Source organism: Mytilus edulis, chromosome 1, assembly GCF_963676685.1.
Source record: "Mytilus edulis chromosome 1, xbMytEdul2.2, whole genome shotgun sequence".
Lineage (NCBI taxonomy): Eukaryota > Metazoa > Mollusca > Bivalvia > Mytilida > Mytilidae > Mytilus > Mytilus edulis.
In genome coordinates this window covers 14848432-14869602 of record NC_092344.1, presented here as the reverse complement: position 1 = coordinate 14869602, position 21171 = coordinate 14848432, and the positions used below count along the sequence as shown (strand labels likewise).

The 21171-nt window shown below is 30.8% G+C and overlaps 1 protein-coding gene across 1 annotated transcript; it reads left to right on the top strand.

Annotated features, from left to right (window-relative positions):
• Nucleotides 1-10: 10 nt before the first annotated feature.
• LOC139510596 (protein NEDD1-like) lies at nt 11-20035 on the top strand. Its single transcript, XM_071297156.1, has 13 exons — nt 11-423; nt 1416-1510; nt 1945-2061; nt 2629-2769; nt 3119-3348; nt 7019-7211; nt 7916-8015; nt 12839-12916; nt 13528-13620; nt 15243-15394; nt 15875-16088; nt 16475-16917; nt 17890-20035. Exons 1-13 carry the CDS (start codon nt 276-278, stop codon nt 17992-17994), a joined length of 2109 nt encoding a protein of 702 aa, XP_071153257.1. The 5' UTR covers nt 11-275; the 3' UTR covers nt 17995-20035.
• The last annotated feature ends 1136 nt before the right edge of the window (nt 20036-21171 follow it).

The following is a 21171-nucleotide window of genomic DNA, read 5'->3' as shown; positions in this document are numbered from 1 at the left end:
GTATTCCGATAAATAAATAATTGAAATGAGTAAACCGGAAGTCAAGATCATGGCGGGATTTTGCAGATCAACAAATCAAAACAAAACACAAAATAATGATTATTATGATTCAGACTCTTTTCTTTGTAAATGAAAATGGTATTTTGATATAACAATGCATTTATGTATTTGTGAGCTCAAATGGGATATATTTAACTGGGAAATAAACACTGTAAAACGAATTATTTTGCATCTTGGTTCAAAGTGATTGACAGAAAAATTGTAATGTAAACAAAATGAGTGCTTTAAAACTTGCTTCATGTGGAGATGATATAAAAGTTTGGGACACCAATAACTTCTCTATTGTGAGACAGTTTAATCCGCATGAACAGAACATCAGTTCCATTGCATGGAATGGCAAGAAGTCTACATGGAACAGTGATAGTATCCTTTAATAATTTAATTAAAACCAGTTCACTTTTAAGTTACTTTAAAAAACAAAACGTTTTTAATTTTCAAATACAGCACCTCATCTGTTAGTGTTAGTGACATGCTGGAACATCTTGGATAGTCTAACCTTCAACATTGTACAAGAACAAAGGAAACACAGCTGTATTATATAAGCTATAGAACAACTTATATAAAAATTGATACATCCATCAAGCTTATACATGTACTAAATGAATGCCCTTCCAGAATTAAAAACAAAATGGCACTTGGAATTCATTCATGTAAAACAACTGTATGGAAGGAGTCGTTCTATTTTCGAACAATCAGAGAGTGTTAACACCTTGTCCAACTATATACTGTCTCTACCACGAGTCCTGAATCTTTCAAGTCTCAGCTTCGTCATTAAATTAATGACATGTTATTAATTACACCCATTTTATTGTATCATATGATTATTGTTTGAAGTAATTTAGCTTTGTCACAGAGTCTTTAAAAACCTTGGTCCAAGATAATTCTTGGCTTCCAATGGATGCTTTCCTATATCTAAAGTAGGTATTTTTCTGTCCAAAATGATTTGCTGCTTTGTTGCTTCTTGAGACGACTGATGGCTTTTAATCCATATAAATCAGGCCTCAATCAGTTCATTTTATATCTCTTCATTTATGAAAATTTCAGCTTTACATGTATGTAGCTGACTTCCTTTACTTTATTTTTTTTTCATATTTAGACATATTTCACAGTGACCAATATTCAGCAAATCCATCATTTTTACTTTCATTTTCAAATACATTTACAATAATCTATACATGTATATATGACATGTATGAAACCTTGTTTAAATTAGGTGTATATTTAAACCCCCATATTTATTGCAATACATCTACATGTACATGTAGATTCATATTTCCACAATTTGACCAAAAATTAAATTTTGTGTATGTGTAAAATGTCAATATTTATATGATACTCCTTAATTCTCATGCCAGATTTGTTATTATGCAGTGCATCTTCTAAGAGTGATAAAATCTGTTTTACTGCTGTGAAAGATACAGCCGTAACAGTAACAGAATTTGATAGTCCTGTAAGTATATATAACAATGTGCCATTTCTTCAATTATGCTTGGTGTTACTTATGGAATTAATTACTTGCTGTTTATATGAAAACTTAACAAAACAACAGATTAAAGTAGGTGTACATGTGCAATTTGTGTCTGGTTTTATTAGCATCTTCATTATTGTTATACCTGAAAGTAAATCTGTACATGTATTTACTAACCAACACAACATTTTTATAAATAGAATAAAGAGGACCAAAATAATGCACTCCACTGCTTTTTAACAGCAAAAAGTCCGATGTTTAGAGAATTTGGCATTAATTAGCTAGTTTCCCTATATGATACATTTATTTTGCATCTCAATTCTGATTATTTATACATCCTCCACAGCTTGACAAGAGAAGTCCATGTGATATTGAATTTAAATAAATAATATGTTCTGAAGACTATTTTTTTACAGGCAGGAAGTTTATGTGTAGATTTTAACTCCACTTCATCATACCTGTTAGTTGGTGGAACAGACAGCTGTATCAATGTATGGGATCTGAAGTCACGGAAAATAAAAAAACAGTACAAGGTATGAGTGTATGGGATCTGAAATCACAAAAAGTACATAAACAGTTTGGGGTATCAGTGAATGGGGTCTGAAATCACAAAAAAATACATAAACAGTATAAGGTATATGAGTGAATGGGATCTGAAATCACAGACAAATTTAAAAAAAAAAAAGTATAAGTTATGAGTGTACATGGTGTATGGAATATGTCATCATGGAAAACAAACATTATAATGTATGACTATATGCATGTGATTTCTTGTCACAGACATACACTTGAGTTCTAAAACAGATTGAAATGAATAATTTGGATGAAGCTATGCACTTAGAAATGTAAATTACTTGGAAAATCTGCTCAAATCCTATATTATTTTTACAGTTATGCCCCCTTAGATTGATATAATATATTGGTTGTATTACAAATGGAAAATTTCAGAACCAGTCTTGTCTTACAGAATTATTGATAAATTTCATTTCTTTTTTAATGGACTAAATAATTTACTAAACTTTTTGTCAATACTTGATTGACTGTTAGAAAATTTACCTGTGCTAGTTGTTTCTAAAGATTTATTTTTGTCTAATTTACAGGACCATAAAGGACCTGTGACTTGTGCCCAGTTTAACTGCAATGACACATACATTGCATCTGGTTCTGAAACAGGAGAGATTATCTTGTTTAATGTGGTTACAGGTCAAGGTTGCAGTCCAATGGTTGCACCAAAGTGCCAGGTATTCCTATTTTTAAGTTATGTTGTATAATATTAATTATGTCTCTAAATCTATATACATACATAATTTGAATGCTGTTGATTCATTTAAAAAAAAGTTATTTTTGTGGGATTTTTAATTTATGTGGATATTGTAAGGAGGGGAAAACATAGAAATTAAATGCTTAAAGATAAGAACTATATTTTTAGTTTATTTGATAGATGCAAATAATAAAACCCTGAAATAAGGTACCGTTTAAAACTTAAAAAGTATGTTTATTGAGCAAAAATTATTAGAATATTAAAAATATTTACATTTTTGTGTACAAAATTAATCTGATAAAGTAACTCAATGTTTTTTTCTTTTTCAGACAGTACGTCAGATACAGTACAGTAAATTTAGAAAGTCATTACTGGGGTCTGTGTCTGATGATGGTGCTGTTAACCTGTGGGATATCAATACACGTAGACTGCTTCATAGCTTCTCAAGTTCTCACATTGCACCAGCCACGGGTTTGAACTTTTCTCCCATCAATGATATATTGCTGATGTCTGTAGGACTTGATAAAAGAATTGTATGCTATGATACTCAAGGGAAAAAGTAAGGATTACATTCTCCTTAGGTTTTGCATGTATAAAAATGTAGTATAACTTCTAAAGATATTTTAGATGTAAAATAGTTTGTTATTCATATCTAATAAATTATGGGATTTGTTAAACATTAACGTTTAATTTCTTCTATTGCTTAGTAAAATATGTTAATTTGTGAACAGCCATGTAATGAAAATGAAATTATCTCAGAAAAGTTTAACAGTATTTAAATGGTGGCTAATAGAAGAAAAAGCATAGTAATATCACATAATGTAAAGTTGAAGAACCTTAGATTCATGTTTCTTATGATAACTATTTGTATCACATCTATAAAACATTTACCCTGTTAAACAAACAAAAAGCCATCAGTGTTCTCCCCAGGATTTTTTTAAGGCGCAAAATTCAAGGGCGCGTAACTCTTTTTTTAGAGTGAACTTTTGTGATCTGAAGCAATCAGTCATTAATCCATGACATGCAATATGAATTATAATGCTTTGTGTTATGTGTTTGATAATGCAGAGTATTCAATAATGAATTACAAGAATATATATATATGAAATAAATTGATTTTAAACACAAAAGTTATTTATAAGTCAAAATATAAATATTCATCTCTGTATTCTCTGCTCCTTCTAGGGATAATTTTTCAAGATACTGTTATTTTGTTGGACAGTCTGTTCCTCAATTTTGTCTTTATCCTCTTTAGGGTTGAAAACCCCCTCTCACAATAACTTTTGCTTATACCCCCTTTAACATTTGTAAGCCATGAAAACTCAGTCAGCCACTTGTCATTGAAACCAGAAACATGGTGCTTGCTGTTATCACTTGCTAAAACTTAAGCTAGGTTGGGATTAGGAGAAGCAATGACATCTGCTTATACTGACAGTGAAGAGGAAGGTGTATTCCCCTTTTCATGAGAAGTCATTAGCGGCTGAAAAAAAACTTCTACTTCCATCATCTGCCTTTTGCTTAGAAGTCACCCTTTTGTTATTTGCAGAGAACATGTTCATTCAGAATTAGTAAAATCGAATATGGTTAAGATATTTGATCATATTTGGTATACAACTTTTTAAAACAAAAATATGTTAATGAACAGCTGACAAGTTTCCGTAGTTTTACATTACGCTTCCGTGTGTATTATTGTTAACACATATCTCTGGCTGGCGAACGGAATTTGACGATCGACGTTCAATGATCATTTTATTTCTAAAAACACGACAGTTTGAAACAATTTACCTTGCAAGTAACATTTTTTCACTTTATATTAAAATGAATCACTTCTCTTTATCTTTAATCAAAGTTTATTTTATTTTTTTCAATTACAAATACTCTCATTCATAATTTTTATCGTAATTATGTAAATATCTTTAGCAATGTGTATTCAAATTTATCATGTGTATTCATCACGTTCATTGGTCGTGTTAAAATAGATTCTTCTTCTCGACCAATGAAAAAATTCGTTATTTAAATGGTCAAGTGATCACACACACAATGCGTAAATACAATGTATTTGCGATCTATTTCTTCAATTTCTGCACTGAAGTTTTTATTTTTTTAAAATTTCTTCTACAAATATCTATCTTCTTGATGATCATGTAAGCTATTACATGATAACATAGTCCGATAAGGCCAGTGTTCTCCCCAGGCCGTTTTAGCGTCGCGGTACCGCGACGCTATATTTTTTCACCGTGATGCTATAATAATTCCCGCGACGCTATAATTATTTTGAAGATGCTATTTTACTTGTCCTCAATTTTGAACTTTCATCTATTATCGATTATGATCATAAAAATTATATCACCTTTAATTGTAATCCCTTTAAGTCGGACACTAAAGGCAATTAAGAGATTAAATAGCTAGGTGTTAATTGCCCTCAGGGTGATAACTGTTTGGATGCGAATATCCCAAGCTGACACTTGAGACACGACTAATACCACGTGTCTGCAATAACCAATTTCGACATGGAAAAATGCAATCACAAAACAATTCGAAATCTACGTTTTATATTACGAAATTTCAAAGATTGAATCAATTTTTAAATAAAAAGGTCGTTTATTTGTGCAACTCTCCAAAAATTACTTTCTTTCTCTTCCGGTAATAGGAGAGCGAGAATTTTGGTTTAGAGCTAAAATAAGTTTAATACTTCTTTAAAAAGTTATCATAATTGGCTTAAGTTTATATGTTTAATCCATTTAATGCATTAAAAGCGTCTTATTCATTCACAATCTCTTCTCAAACAATGTTTATTCTCGGACTCATTTTCGTAAATTTTTCTACAGCCGCCATTGCACATTTTTGTGTAAACTACGGATCGGAACCGGACCAGATACGACAAAAATCCGCATTTTCACGATAATGACAACAGATGGACAGTAGACAGAAAAAATATACCAAGAGAGAATACTATGCTTTAACAGACTATTTGTTAAATAACTTTGTTAAAAATACATATCATTTTAATGTAAAAATAAGAAACAACTGGAACTAATTCATTAAGTGCCATGAAACAATGAATGTCATAAACATGATAAAAAAAAGTTTTTAAATTGATTTTTTCTGCTACTTTTGCTACTTTATCTTTACTTGATATACTATAAAAAATATTTAATTTTGTGTACTAGATATTTAGTTTTGTATATATACAGGTTGATCTATAATGAACCATTCATTCATTTGACTAATACTTATTGTTGGGTAACTGAAACCACATATTTATTTTTATTTGGCACAAGAGGAAAAAAATAATTCTGTAACTGTAAATGAATAAAGAAAACATAAACTGAAACAACTGTTTTTGTGGTTATAGTTTAATTGTATTCTCAGTTATGAATTGAACAATATAAACTAAAACATATTAAGAAATAGAGCATCAACGCGATGCGACAAACGAAATTAAAAAAAATACAGTTATTTTTATTTACGCAAAATGTGATGCTATCCAAAATTTCTTGGGAGAACACTGAAGGCTGAGATAAGCGTGGCTCAGGTAAAACTAATTATCAGTTATTGCGTAACACTGACCGGCCTCTCAGCAGTGATCAGCAACTTGACAATTTTAACCGACATTTATAATGAAAATGTGAAAATTAACACGCTGCGGGATCAAGTATTAAGGGACAGCGGACAATTAAGACGCTGCGGGATCTTCGAAAATATTATGAAGGCGCTGCGAGCGTCATATCGGCCTGGGGAGAACACTGGCCATGCAAAATTGTAAAAATATTATTTTTATGAAATTCTTATAATTTGCATCACTTTTTAGGGTACAGAAAAACTGACTTTTTTTCTGTCTGATCAAATAATTCAACAAGATAGTCATCATTGACACATATAGTTTGTCTACAATCTCAGATATTGGACTAATAAAAGAATTGTCTACAATCTCAGCTATTGGACTAATAAAAGAATTGTCTACAATCTCAGCTATTGGACTAATAAAAGAATTGTCTACAATCTCAGCTATTGGACTAATAAAAGAATTGTCTACAATCTCAGCTATTGGACTAATAAAAGAATTGTCTACAATCTCAGCTATTGGACTAATAAAAGAATTGTCTACAATCTCAGCTATTGGACTAATAAAAGAATTGTCTACAATCTCAGCTATTGGACTAATAAAAGAATAATTGGATAATGTATGAATATTAAGTTAATAATAATTATTTATCTTTTTAATTTAGGCCAGTTAAAACAATGACAGCAGAGAATCCTTTGACTTCTATAGATGTAATGTCAGATGGAGCCACTGTGGCTGTTGGATCAACAAGAGGGATAATATATCTATACGATCTGAGACATGGGAATGCACCAATGAAAACCATCAATGCACATAAATCATCTGTACAGAATGTTAAATTTCAACATGGTTTAGTTGTAAGTTTTAAAAACACAGGAAATTGGTTGTGCTATTATAGAGTATATCATGTCATGAAGCTAACAGATTAACTTATTTTTCATAGTTTGGTAAAATTATTGTAGTCAAAGTATTCCATTATGGAATGCATTGGTTATCATATATACTGCATTGAAAATATATATTTTGATACATTAACACACATATTGGAATAACTATCTTGTATGTCTGTATCTTTATCATGCTTGACATTTCATTAAAGCATACACATAGATGTGAGATAATAGAAAAAGTATTGTTACAACCATAAAAATGCAAGATGTATCATAGTCTTCTTTTGTTTTTAATATTTATTCACCATAACATTATGAATGTCTCAAGACAACAACTTTATAAACTTTGACCAGAAGATAAAAAAAAAAACTAACCTTTATTAATTTAAGTTTACTTGAAACCTTTTCTTGATTCTGTAAAGTCTGATGACTGAACATTACTTGCAGCTGCCAAGATATACAATATAGTGATAAAAGCACTTTTATTGTTTTGCCCAATATTTCATAAACGTTAACATCAGCTCCATGTCTGTTATTTTCAAAAGTGCACAACACAATAATACATTTGTTAAACAGCTCCACCATATTAAAATACTGTATGTTTTTAGTAAATTTTGGTTTCAACTTCTGTCAAAATAGCTGAAAATCTTATTCAATGGCTTTTTTTCCAGCATGAACCTTCAGGTGCAAAGTCAGCATCTTCTGCAGCAATTTCACCTAACAGAAGACAACTGCCATCAGCTCCCTCAGGGAAATCAGGACATAATAAAGGTAATACTGAACTTAAAACAATAGAACGATCTTCAACTTTGAGAAATCTTGAAACATTTTTCAGCTAATACAGTCGTGATAACAACAAAACACCCAGCTTTAAAAACAATAGAACAAAGTCATGGAAATTTTGAGATAAAAAAATGTAATACTGAGCCTTAAAACAAAAGACTAACTTTATACTTCGGGGAATCTTAAAGATACTGAGCCTCAAAAACAACAGAAAAAAATTCAGTGTACAGTGATTTACTTCCAGTGTAGAAAGTCTTCTATGATGAAAGATTCATGTAGCAGCTCTCCTGTAAACAAATAGAATGGTTACTTAGAATTTTTTAATAATAATGAGAATGTAATCATTGTACATTATCATGATTATAGCTACCACAACAACACAAGGTTTAAATGGATGTGATTTACCAGGAGTAAAATTACATATACTATATTAATATATAATGATTATTTGCTTAATCTTCGAAGGCATATTTCATGCATTTTCAAGACTAAAGTATGTATGTTTGATGTGTTTGAGATTTTGATTTAGCCATTTTATAAAGGTCTTTCAGTTTTGAATTTTCCTTGGAGTTCCATATTTTTGTTTATTTACTTTTTGGGGAAAGACGGCTTCAAGCCGTCAATCCCCTATGGGGTTGATCAGAGTGACATTCCCTCACATCATTCATTTTGTTTTTATAGTGTGGAAAACCCCCCAACAAATCTTACTTAGATTGAATAGAAGGAGACCCAGAAATGAATAGTTTGACTTTAAACACTTTTTTACACATTTCCCTTCTGTTTCTGACAAAAATATCGTATCTTGAGCTCTCCTTTACACTATTTACGTTTCTTTTACAATCTGGAAAAATCAGTATGACGAGATATTCTAAATATATCCAACCTACATTGTATTTAATTGTGACGTCATTCTTGGAATGCCACACTATGCAGAAGCAGGGATATCCTTCACTGGTTAAATTGACAACTAATAGTGTTTGGCGAAAAGTGCTTTATTATAATAATGCAATAATATACAATTATACCAAACATGGTATCAATAAGCAACAATGAACAAGTGTGAATATGAAGCACCTTAACCCAATCTGGGTAAGATTAAATATAAATTATAAGGAAGGGAAAAAAAAAAAAAAATTAATCAAATACATAATAAAATGTGGCTGGAACATGCTCTTGCTAAAACCACATGCTAACTAAGCATCGGATGACGCAACAAGGGGAGGCAAATCTAGTACACGGCGTTATCAAATAGGTACAATGAGAGTTGCCTCCCATTGTACGCAATTGACAACTAATAGTGTTTGGCGAAAGGTGCTTTATTATAATAATGCAATAATATACAATTATACCAAACATGGTATCAATAAGCAACAATAAACAAGTGTGAATATGAAGCACCTTAACCCAAACGAAGTCGCCAAACAGGAAAGAAAAAAAAACAAGAAAAAAAAACAAAAAAAAAACATGTGTGTAATCATGATCCTGTTTAGTCTGACAATTCAATAGAAGAAGGATACCCTTCATACAGCTTGACATTGTACATGATAATAATCTCGTTAATCAAGCAAATGACAAATATGTAAAACTAATTTTCATCAACAACATTGTAATTCATGTGTAATTCATGTAATTATTATCTTTGACAACAGTGTCAAAATCAGTGCTACATCATGCATAATAAAGGCATTAAAAAAAATATAGATAATTTCAGTCATAAATAGACACCCTTGTAAATACAGCGGAGGGAAAGGGGGGACTTCTACACTACACAATCATGGTACTAGTGATCACACTATTAAACACTACTTAGTCTAGGTGAACTTATAACTCGCTTATAATGCAAGGAACAAAAAAAAAAAAATAATAATATTACTAAACATATCTGCCTCAAAGATATTCTAAACGAACTTGGGGATAATCATACACAGTAACACGCCCGCATCTGCAGGGGAATATGATCTCTCTCTTAAAATATAGAACACACCTGAATATTCTGGGGAAGTAATCACACCTGACACTGCAGGGGGTTAAAAATAATATCATAATATTTCGAGTTGTTACTCATAAATATAGTACACACCTGAAAAAAAACAGGGGAAGCAATCACACCTGGCATAGCAGGGGGTTTAAAAATAATATCATAATATTTGAGTTGTTACTCATAAGTATAGTACACACCTGAAAAAAAAAACAGGGGAAGCAATCACACCTGACACTGCAGGGGGTTTAAAAATAATATCAAAATATTTGAGTTGTTACTCATAAATATAGTACACAACTGAAACAAAAAAAAAAAAAAAAAAACAACAACAGGGGAAGCAATCACACCTGACAAAGCAGGAGGTTTCACAATATCATCATTAATATGTATTATAAAAATTTTTAAAAATTATAATATTAGCGATATATGCAATAATTTGTCATCTCAATAGTCTCCAAATTGATCCACAGAATGACTAGTTGCTGCTTGGAAGGAGCAGCAAATTGGATTGCGATTATTATCGTTCAGTTCTTCCTCTAAGGTCCATTTTAAGGGCGGAGACGAGAGTGCGGCCTTGTTCTTCTGAAAACGTATGAGACCAATGTTTGTGACCCCTTTCCACCGAACGCAAAACTTCGGCATGAAAATCCTTAATCTCAGTAAAAGGATATTTTTCGGCAAGAAATAACAGATTAATTAAATGCTTTTGTCTTAGCATTGAAATGGCTTGTTCTTCTATGTTGTGCATAATAAATAGTTCACCTCTAACTAACTGTACGAATCCGAAGTCTTCATCAGAATAACTCAATGATTTGGTTTGGGCATGTTCATGTGGCCATGGCACATCGTATTTTACCCGATCCTTAGCGGCCCTTGCTTCACCCGAAACTGCTTTACGTTTTTGTTTGTCTTTGAACAATAGATATGGAAAATCTTTACCTTTAATTTTCGCTTGGCAATTATTCCTATCATTATCTGATTTATCACATGAAGTCTTTTTATCGACACCAAAAGTTTTCATAGCCACAAGGTGCGCGTTTTGTTCAGCCAACAACAGATCCCGTTCCAATATTTTGTTCTGAATTGTTAATTCTTCAATTGTTTTATCCAGTTCATTCAGCGTGTTTGTAGACGTAAGAATTTTTGGATGAACGCTAACATTTGCTTTATCTGATTTTGGTGCAAAAGTCTCATGTTGAACCACGTGTTCAGAGGTTAAATCTCCAACTTCGTAAACTGATGCAAACTCGTTCTGCATATCAAAAGAAGGTAAAGTGAAATCCTTTAGATAAACTGGAGGTTTCCTAGTTCTCTTATTTTCCATCGCATTGTCATCAAATACAAAAAATTAATCAAATACATAATAAAATGTGGCTGGAACATGCTCTTGCTAAAACCACATGCTAACTAAGCATTGGATGACGCAACAAGGGGAGGCAAATCTAGTACACGGTGTTATCAATTAGGTACAATGAGAGTTGCCTCCCATTGTACGCTTTAAATCATTCTCAGAGATCGTGCACTAATTACAAATTGATATTTGTTAAATCTAAACACAACCATGTTTGCTGTAGATGATTCAAACATCAACATGCAATACTTTAATTTGTATGTCACCAACTTTCAAAGTAAACAAAGATCGTGGGGTTACATGAGATAGGGGAGAGAAACGATTTTATTGATTTTTTCTGTAAAAATTCTGTTTTGAGAATCTTCCTCCAATTCAGGAGCACCTCAACTGATGAGTAATTATCCACTAAAATAAAAGTTAATGTATTTAAACACTTAAAATGTGACATTTCATTGGATTTGTAGTCTTCCATTAAAACTAAAGTGTACCAACATAATCATTGTAATGGAAAAAAAAAAAAAAATTAAAAATGTTGCATTTTGTAGTTTAAACCTATTTATTCATGAAATTTACAAATATTTCAAATTAAGGATTTGGAAACAAGCTTCACACAGTTTACATCAATCATATTGTTTTTTTATTAGTACCTGTTTGCCGGTGATGAGAGTTGTAACTGGGAACTTTATCAATGGAAATTTAAAACTGAATAGATTTTTCAGTCCACACTTTCTTAAGAAAAAAATCAAAAATCCAAGAGTACTGTCACAAAAAATGAAAAATGGCCATAGCCTGCAGTTCAGTGGTACACTATCAAGATTTCAAAAAAAATTGTAGTTGTTGTGAAATGACAGAGTTCAGTTGAATTTTAGATAATTAACTATTGACTTTAATCAAATGTTTAGATTTAGAAGATGCAGATCTCTTCCATTGGTCCAAATTGAATCCTAAACTAAGGAAATGAAATTACATAAACAACAATTGATTTCAATATTGTCAACCTTTCTACATGTTCTAGCTGTTCTCTTTTTTCATTCTTTATATGAAGACTATCAAAAGATAACCCCCCCCCCCCTTTTCCAAAAAAATTAATTAAATAGAAACAAGGGCCGTCTTTCCCCTCAGAGCTATTCAGCTCTTTGATTACAAAGAAAACTGTCAATTCTGAAATTATTGTTATAAATGTGACATTATCAGGATTGCAATAATAAAGACTATGCATTCATAGTTTCAACAGCAATTTTCCTTCCTGATATTATTGCAATCGCATTAATAGGATTTCATATATTTGCCAATGGTCAAGAAATTGACTCATTAAAATCTGACTTACCATGTATTTCTATTTTTTTATGACAAAATAAGGACAGCTGAGAAAATCAGTTCCCTTGAAAACAATTGTTGACATTAATATTTTATAACCTCTCCAGATATTTTTTTATTCAAAACATCAAAATTTCAGAATATATTTTTTTTTTTTTTCAGATTTCTCAGAGCATAATAACATAAATAACCACTCTGATGGAGCTGCAGAAGAAGATGTTTTCTCTCCAGTTAGAAATGGTATATTCATCTATAGCTATAACTATGCACTTTTTTTTTTCTTCATTTGCAAGATTAGTCATAAATATTGGGATTTGGCTTATAAGAGAACAAAATTGATTCAAATCTTATATAAACAAGAATTTGAGCTCATCATGGTTAAAGGAGTTGGTATAAGGGTTTGTTAAAGGTTTTATTAAATAATTTACTGTAAAAGAAATATCTCTTTATGAGAATAATTAATGTGAAAAGCTTTCACAAAACTTTATATTAGAATGATAATCTGAATTAACCGATATGTAATATACATCACAGTAAAATTTGCAAATAGACACAAAGAAAAATACTTTATTACAAAATTAGTTCGTAAAATGTAAAAAAAAAAACCAAAAAAAAACATGAATGCGATGGAGTATCGATTTTTCAAATTTTAGACATTGTAAAGAGATTTGTTTTATAACAGATACAGTTTGTTATGAATTCATGTTAAATGTTGAATTTTCTGTAATTCTTGAATTTTTTTTATTTCAGACTTTTGAAATAATTCTTCTGATTTAAGAACAGATACAGTTAGATGTAACTTCACGTTTTATGTTGGATTCTCTTTTAATCTTTAATTTTACATATTTCAGACTTTGGAAATAATTCAGCTGACTTTAGAACAGATACAGTGAGAAGTGATTCCATGTTTAACACTAATTCCTATCACAGTAATGATAGCTCAGGTATTTCATATTATAAAATCTAATTGGATACATGTTGGACATAATGGAAGTTGGACGTCCTGTTAACACAGACTTTCTTTGGTATTCTCTGGAATAAGTACAATGACGTTCCCTTGTCACCATCTTACGGTGTTTATATATCTCAACTTGTACGATTCGCTCGTGTATGTAACACTGTTTTAGATTTTAACGAGAGAAATTTATGTATTACTGAAAAATTATTACACCAGGGTTTTCGATATCACAAACTAGTCAAAACATTTACTAAATTTTATCATCGGTATAAAGACATCATTCGTAAATATAGCTCAACATGCAGACTTCTAATACGTTCAGGTATTTCACATCCAATTTTTTATGGTAATATTCTTTATAAAGCACAAAGGTGTCAGTATTCACCTCAGAAACTTACAAAACCTTTGAATAGACTTATTAAGAAGGGATATAATTACGATACTGTTGTCAAGTCATTAAAGATTGCATATTTTGGCGTTAATATTGAGTCACTGATAAGGTCTTTGCATCGGAACTAAACACATTTATTCTAAAAACAGTTGTTGGCATGACACGGGTTATGTTCTTTTCATATATGTTATGATGGTATGATACTAAACCCCTAACGGGAAGGATTGTGCCTGATGTTCATATGATGAAATCATAATCTTTCAGTCAGTTTAATTGAAGTCTGGAGCTGGCATGTCAGTTAACTGCTAGTAGTCTGTTGTTATTTATGTATTATTGTCATTTTGTTTATTTTCTTTGGTTACATCTTCTGACATCAGACTCGGATTTCTCTTGAACTGAATTTTAATGTGTGTTTTGTTATGCGTTTACTTTACTACATTGGTTAGAGGTATAGGGGGAGGGTTGAGATCTCACAAACATGTTTAACCCCGCCGCATTTATGCGCCTGTCCCAAGTCAGGAGCCTCTGGCCTTTGTTAGTCTTGTATTATTTTAATTTTAGTTTCTTGTGTACAATTTGGAAATTAGTATGGCGTTCATTATCACTGGACTAGTATATATTTGTTTATGGGCCAGCTGAGGGACGCCTCCGGGTGCGGGAATTTCTCGCTACATTGAAGACCTGTTGGTGACCCTCTGCTGTTGTTTTTTATTTGGTCGGGTTGTTGTCTCTTTGACACATTCCCCATTTCCATTCTCAATTTTACAATGAATTTGGAAGATATAACATTGTAACAGAAGTTAAATTATTTGGACTTCTCATAATCATATTTTAAATCAATATTAGATTATGGCAATTTCCTAACTAGGACATTGCAGGAAGGGACTTCAAAATGATGGTAGTAAATTGATAACAGAAAATTTATTTTTGGAAACTAGTTTTACCAATTGAGCTAGATGATACATATCGAAAAATATATGTTTGTTTATTTTATGATTGAAAATGATTTATGATGATTTAGTTAAGATGTTATTTAAAGGGACCCCTTCACTAGAATGCTGGATCAGTATATAAAGTAAATGGAAAGAAGTTTAAATTTGAAATATTTTTCTAAACTGTATTAAATATGAAACAAAACAGACTATTCAAACTTATATTAATTGCTGTTATTTATTTAACAAAATTCATTCTTATACTAATTTGAGCATCCATTTTAGGTGGTGTGTTTTCACCATTAGCTGATGGAGATTGTATAAGTAGAAGATATGGTGACAAGATAAAAATCTCTCCACTTGTTACAAATTCCTCTCCTTCAGTGACCAGAGGTGGAGAGAACATGTCTTCTAATGTTCATCACCAATTCAATGGTGTAAGTAAAATTTTCTATCTTTTAAAAAAATTGTTTATAATATTTAGTTATTACATGTAATGAATTTTTATTCGCTACAGAATCTGTGCATTGCTTATTTCATTGACAAAATCTTTCTTTTAATTGAAATTCATTATAGAAAATAGATTTTTCTTTGTGACAGCAGAAAATCTTTGCTCCAGCATTATTAACACTTTGGTATTAATTCTTTTTAATCTGTCGAGTGGTAAATAATTGCATACACCAATTATGTATCCTATATTATGATAGCTGCTCATCAACTAGTGGTTGTTTCAAAATTCGTTTTGTATAAGAATATGACCACAGATCATGGAAAGATTGACAGTGTTATAGATACTATTGTATGTTCTGAACTTTTTCAATAAAATGTGCAACAGAAAAAGAATGGTTTTAAACAATTATCTGACATGCATCCTGTTATAAAAATCATAATAAGAAAAAGATTTAAATATTTTTCAGGACAGCCATAATGACGTAGCAGTGAGACAGAATTTAGAATATAATGATTCCTATCATAGAGGAGAAAGTGATGGACATCCATTTTCAAAAACTAGAGATACGTCTGATAGACCAGAATTTGATAGAGCACAGCGTTCAACTGACTCAAGGAATTCTAATTTCTCTAATAATTTGTCAAATCACAAAGTTCATCCAGCTGGCACTTCTTATAACGGTGAGAAAGAATTTCACTTTCAGTTTTATATAAGATGTCATTAACAAATTTTGTGCTAACTTTGGTGTTGTTTGTTTTATTTTAAATATTGAGACAAGCTGTTCTGAAATATGATATACACATCACATCCTTCTGAACTTTACTTATAAAACTACAATTACATAGTACAATTATAACATGCAATTGTAACTTTCAATGCATAAAGTAAAGAAATATTAAGGCAACAAATTTTAGAAAGGTTAAAATGAATGAAACTTGCTGAAGGAGATTCTGAGAACTAAATGAATAACATTATTTATCCAGATCTTAAAAAACATACCAATCTTTTTATGTATTATCTCCCTTTGATTATAAATATTGTTTGTAATTTCTGGGTTTGTTTTCAGATATTACTCAGCGATCACCTCAGCCTACAGGAAATAGTCCTAAACAGTCACCTAGTACAAGACCGCAATCAATTCATAATTCTAGAACTGAATCCACCTATTCACAAGGTTTCACAGCAGATTCCTCCGCAAGTGTGTCTCAGAGTTTTTCAGCATCTAAAAAATTAGATGACTCTCCGAGTGGAAGTGCAGGAGGTCAAGGCCATTCTCCAATAAGAACTTCTGGAACACCAGAAGGTGCTCATGCTGTTTCTTTAACATCAAACGGTGCTATAAGACGTTCTCAGGAAATCAGTGCTTCTGATGGATCTGTGCCACAAAATTTTCAAACTCAATTTATACGCAATATGATAGAAGATTCCATGGAGGAATTTAAAGAACAAATTCATAATCAATACTTAAATCTGCATCTTGAAATGATCAGACAGTTTCAGATACAACAGGTATGCATTAGAATATTTAGTCAACTTACCCATGTTTATTTGTTGCCCATGTTAAACTTTGGACAATCTAAAACATAATAGATGATTGATAATTGTGCAAGTTACATACAAAAATCTCCATTCTGATGTAACATTCAAAATACACAAATTTTTTTTTGTATACAGAAAATTAAGTTGTTACCAATTTACCTTTTAAGATTTACAATCTAATGTAGAATAATCACTGACTGTAAAATCTGTTTTTGGAAGAGCTGCCATGCAAAAATGAATTACTGGCCTTATTTTCCTTGCATCAAATACATTGATTGGTGTATTTAGAGACAAACAATCAAAACTATCATATCACTTGTTGGATTATGCAATATGGGAAAAAATTTGTCTGAAACACACTAACCACTGGCTTATTGTCTACAGTGACATTATAAAAGTCTACTAGAAGTCTATCAATTTAGCAAGGCAAATACATATTTTCTGTTTCTGTATAGGAAGAGTGATGTTTGTTATTGGAAGTATAAGATTGAAATAACCACTCTTTTAAAAATTTAACATCTTGTAAACATATCCCCTGGAATTTGATTATTTAAAATTTTATTTAATTTCTTCTGTCTTCCAAAGACTTGAATTTTACCAGTACCCAGGATGGTGGGCCTGATCTCTGTACCACACTAAGTCTTTATCTTTAAAACTTCCAAGTGACTTTTTCTTTGTTTATTAAATGCCAAATTATTAGTTAAATGTACTGACTGTTTTGTAGCTTCTAATTATGTTGTGTAGTTCATGCCCTCAAAATTTTTATGTAAGTACTTGTGTATATTATTCTATATATCATGGGAAGATTTTTGTTATTTCATATCAACTGCCTGTAATATGCAATAATGCCAACTCTTCAATTAAAAAAAAAATGTCATTTAAAATTCTGTATACATTTCTTAAAAGTACATTGTATGATTAGCATTAGAATCTCTTTTTCAGAATGAAATGACACATTTAATGCAACAGTATTCAGTGAATCATGACCTGATAACAGAAATAGAACGATTAAAAGAAGAAAACCAAAGATTGAAAAAGAACTTTTGAGCAATGGAGATGTTGCTGTGTGAACATTCTAATGGGAGGGAATTGTGAAAGTTACAAAACCTGCTTATGAGTTGATTTATATTGTAGGAATATCCCAAGCTGCCAATTGTTTTGTTGACATGTTAAAAAACAAGTTGTAGATACAAGATGGCTTAGCATGCATTTTATAAAATAAACACTGCCTAGAAAGTGAGTTGGAAAGGCTTTTTAGGGGGATATACATTATATGCTCAGTTATAAAAATTAATTTTCGTGAGTACTATTACAGTAAATACTGGGAAATGTGAATGTTATCTCTCTATATAGTCTAAATATATAGTATATTAGGGGCTATTTATGAGAGGGTTATGATCTTCAACCAATTTTAAGCAATTAAACACTGTTACACAGTGAATCACTCAACACCAACAGGAAAGATTTTTAAATGATTTAGCTTGTACATGTGCACTGTTAAACTGTAAATTTTATACCATCCACCCTCTAGTGTTATTGGTATTGTGTAAAAATTGTACAAATACTGAGATTTTATTTTAAGAATGTATTTTTGTATTATTTGAAGAAAAAAAATGTATGAGGTCTCCATTAAATGGATTAATAGATCTTATAAACTAGGAAACAATTTTTGTTTGTCCTTTTATATCAAATACATGTAGCCCAGGTATCTCAAAAATGAGTTTGAATCTTAGTGACTTTGAACTGATTATACACTATATATTCAGTCGTTTTATTCAAGTAATAGACTTTTCACTACATTTGATATTAAATGATTCATACCCACTGGTAGCAATCAAAATATTTTTTTTTACATTTCAGCATTGAGTGTTTTGCATTTAAGTTTGATGTACATCATCAATGTGCATGTATTGAATTATTTTTTAACTCTTTAAGTCCATTTTGGCAGATATATATATTCCATTAAACATTTATTAAAAAGATGGGGATCCTTTCAAACCTCTTTCAATATGTGTAACTTTCCCTATCACAATGAAAAAAGAAATGTTGGTGGTTATTTCCCTTCCTTGTCAGATTCAAAAGAATCAGTAATGTTGGAAACATTCATTTTCTTACTCATTTTCTTTCACATTTTATTTGTGGATTTGTTATATTGCTGAAAACATTGTACTTTAAGGTTGTTGATTTATACGTGTAAATATGGGGTCTGCAAAAAAGTATGGTGGATACTATTCCTTGGATACCAATTTCCTTGGTTGTGAATGAATTACAAATTGATACCCACGAAAAATAAATGAATCTACAGTACCTAATTAACACTGTTATTAATTTAAATCTTTAACATAGTCATGTTTGATTCTTGTATCTTCATCTGAAAAGGTGAAAATTTCAAAGAATTTTTCTGAATATGTATTTTGTACCTCTATTGGTTTCTTCTGTTCTTAAAAGGATTATCTAGATTCCCAAAGCAAAATAACTTACTTTGCTGTATCAATTGGTATCTCATCAACTTACTTTGCTGTATCAATTTGTATCTCATCAAGATAGAGCAAGTGGGTGTAATTCACTATTTTTTCCAACACTTAACAATAAAAACAAAAGGTAAATTATGCTTGGAATATTTCATAGGTAATACATTAGCAAAGTGTCTTTTAATTATTATTTTTTTATAACTTTTTCTTCTTTTATTTTATAAATATACAACAGATTCAAGATAAGTAGCTTTGTTTATATCAACATTTTAGACTTTAACATTAAAAAAAACCCACATGGGACCATGTTGAAGGCACCTCTAAATCTGAACTAACACAGTTCAGATTTAGACTTTTGTACAATGAAAATATAAGAAAAATTTTCAAATTGCATGTATAGTTGAATTGTGCTTGTAAGGTACAGTGCATGGCCAAGTATTTTTTACGTCAATATTTAAGCTAAACACTAAAATAATAAATAGGTTAAGAAACAGTTTCTTATTACCTATTGTTTAGTTTGTTTGTTTGTTTTATAATTGTGATTTGATCACAAGACATGTATTGCTAAACCACCAATTTCTTATTGTTAACTAGATCAATAAACTGTTACATTATAATGTATTTGTTATATATCAAACATAATCAATAATTATTAATCTAATTTGAAAGGTTTGTATGAGTTGATTTAAAATTCCAGTTTGTTTATATTCCTGATGGGTTCTTACCAGTGGACATTTTTTTTTAAAGCTTTTTGAAATTTTGAAAACTTTCTACAGATATAGACATTTTAAAAATTTGAAATAACCAAAGCAACAAATAAGTTAAATATGACAGAAATATGCAATTGGCCCATTACAGGAGTTATAAAGCAGATTGAGAGAATTTAGCATAGTTGAAATATTCAGAAAAATAAGGTCTACAAATAAGTCAACATGGCTGAAATTGTTGATTGACTCCTTCTAGGAATTATCTCCACTGAATGACTATTTGTATTACCCATTTATGGGGTTTAGAACAGAAACTAGGATGAATATAAAGCAACAGTATTATATATAGCAAGAATAATCAGTAAAATAAAATAAACAAATAAGTCAATATGGTTGTAATCATCAATTGATCTGTAAAAAAGTTATTGCCCTTAGAGATGAATTTGAACACAATGCATGTTTACATAAATTAAAATAAATACAGAGGAACAGAAATAGCAAAATTGGCCAGCTGCACAAAAGATCTTAAACAAGTCAACATGTCTGAACAAGAGTTGTCAACCAATTGCAACTTAAATTTTCAATTACAAACACGTTTTGCAGGATCTCAATATTGATGACTTCAAGTCTAACCCTCCCGATTGCACTTGTGCTAGTTCCCAATTCACATATAATCCGACTGGCCACTTTATTACCGTTGACCTCAACATTGTCAAAAACTTTTCCTTTCGAAATGTGTTATCCAAAGGTCCGAAATACCGTGAGCCCAAATCCTTCAATTGGAAATACAACTTCAAAATCAGGGCCGTAACTACCTATGAGGCAGGGGAGGCAGTTGCCTCCCCTGAATTTTCAATACCAAATTTTGTTTTTGAAGTAATAAAATGAAATATTGACAATATGTACTACACGAAGAACTTGAATTTATATTATAAACAACACAAGTTTACAGTTTTAACAGTGTTATCATGATACATGATATATCTGTCATTTTCCGGATTTTTTTTACTGAAAGTGAACCGTTTCAGTAATTTTTTTTTCGTGTG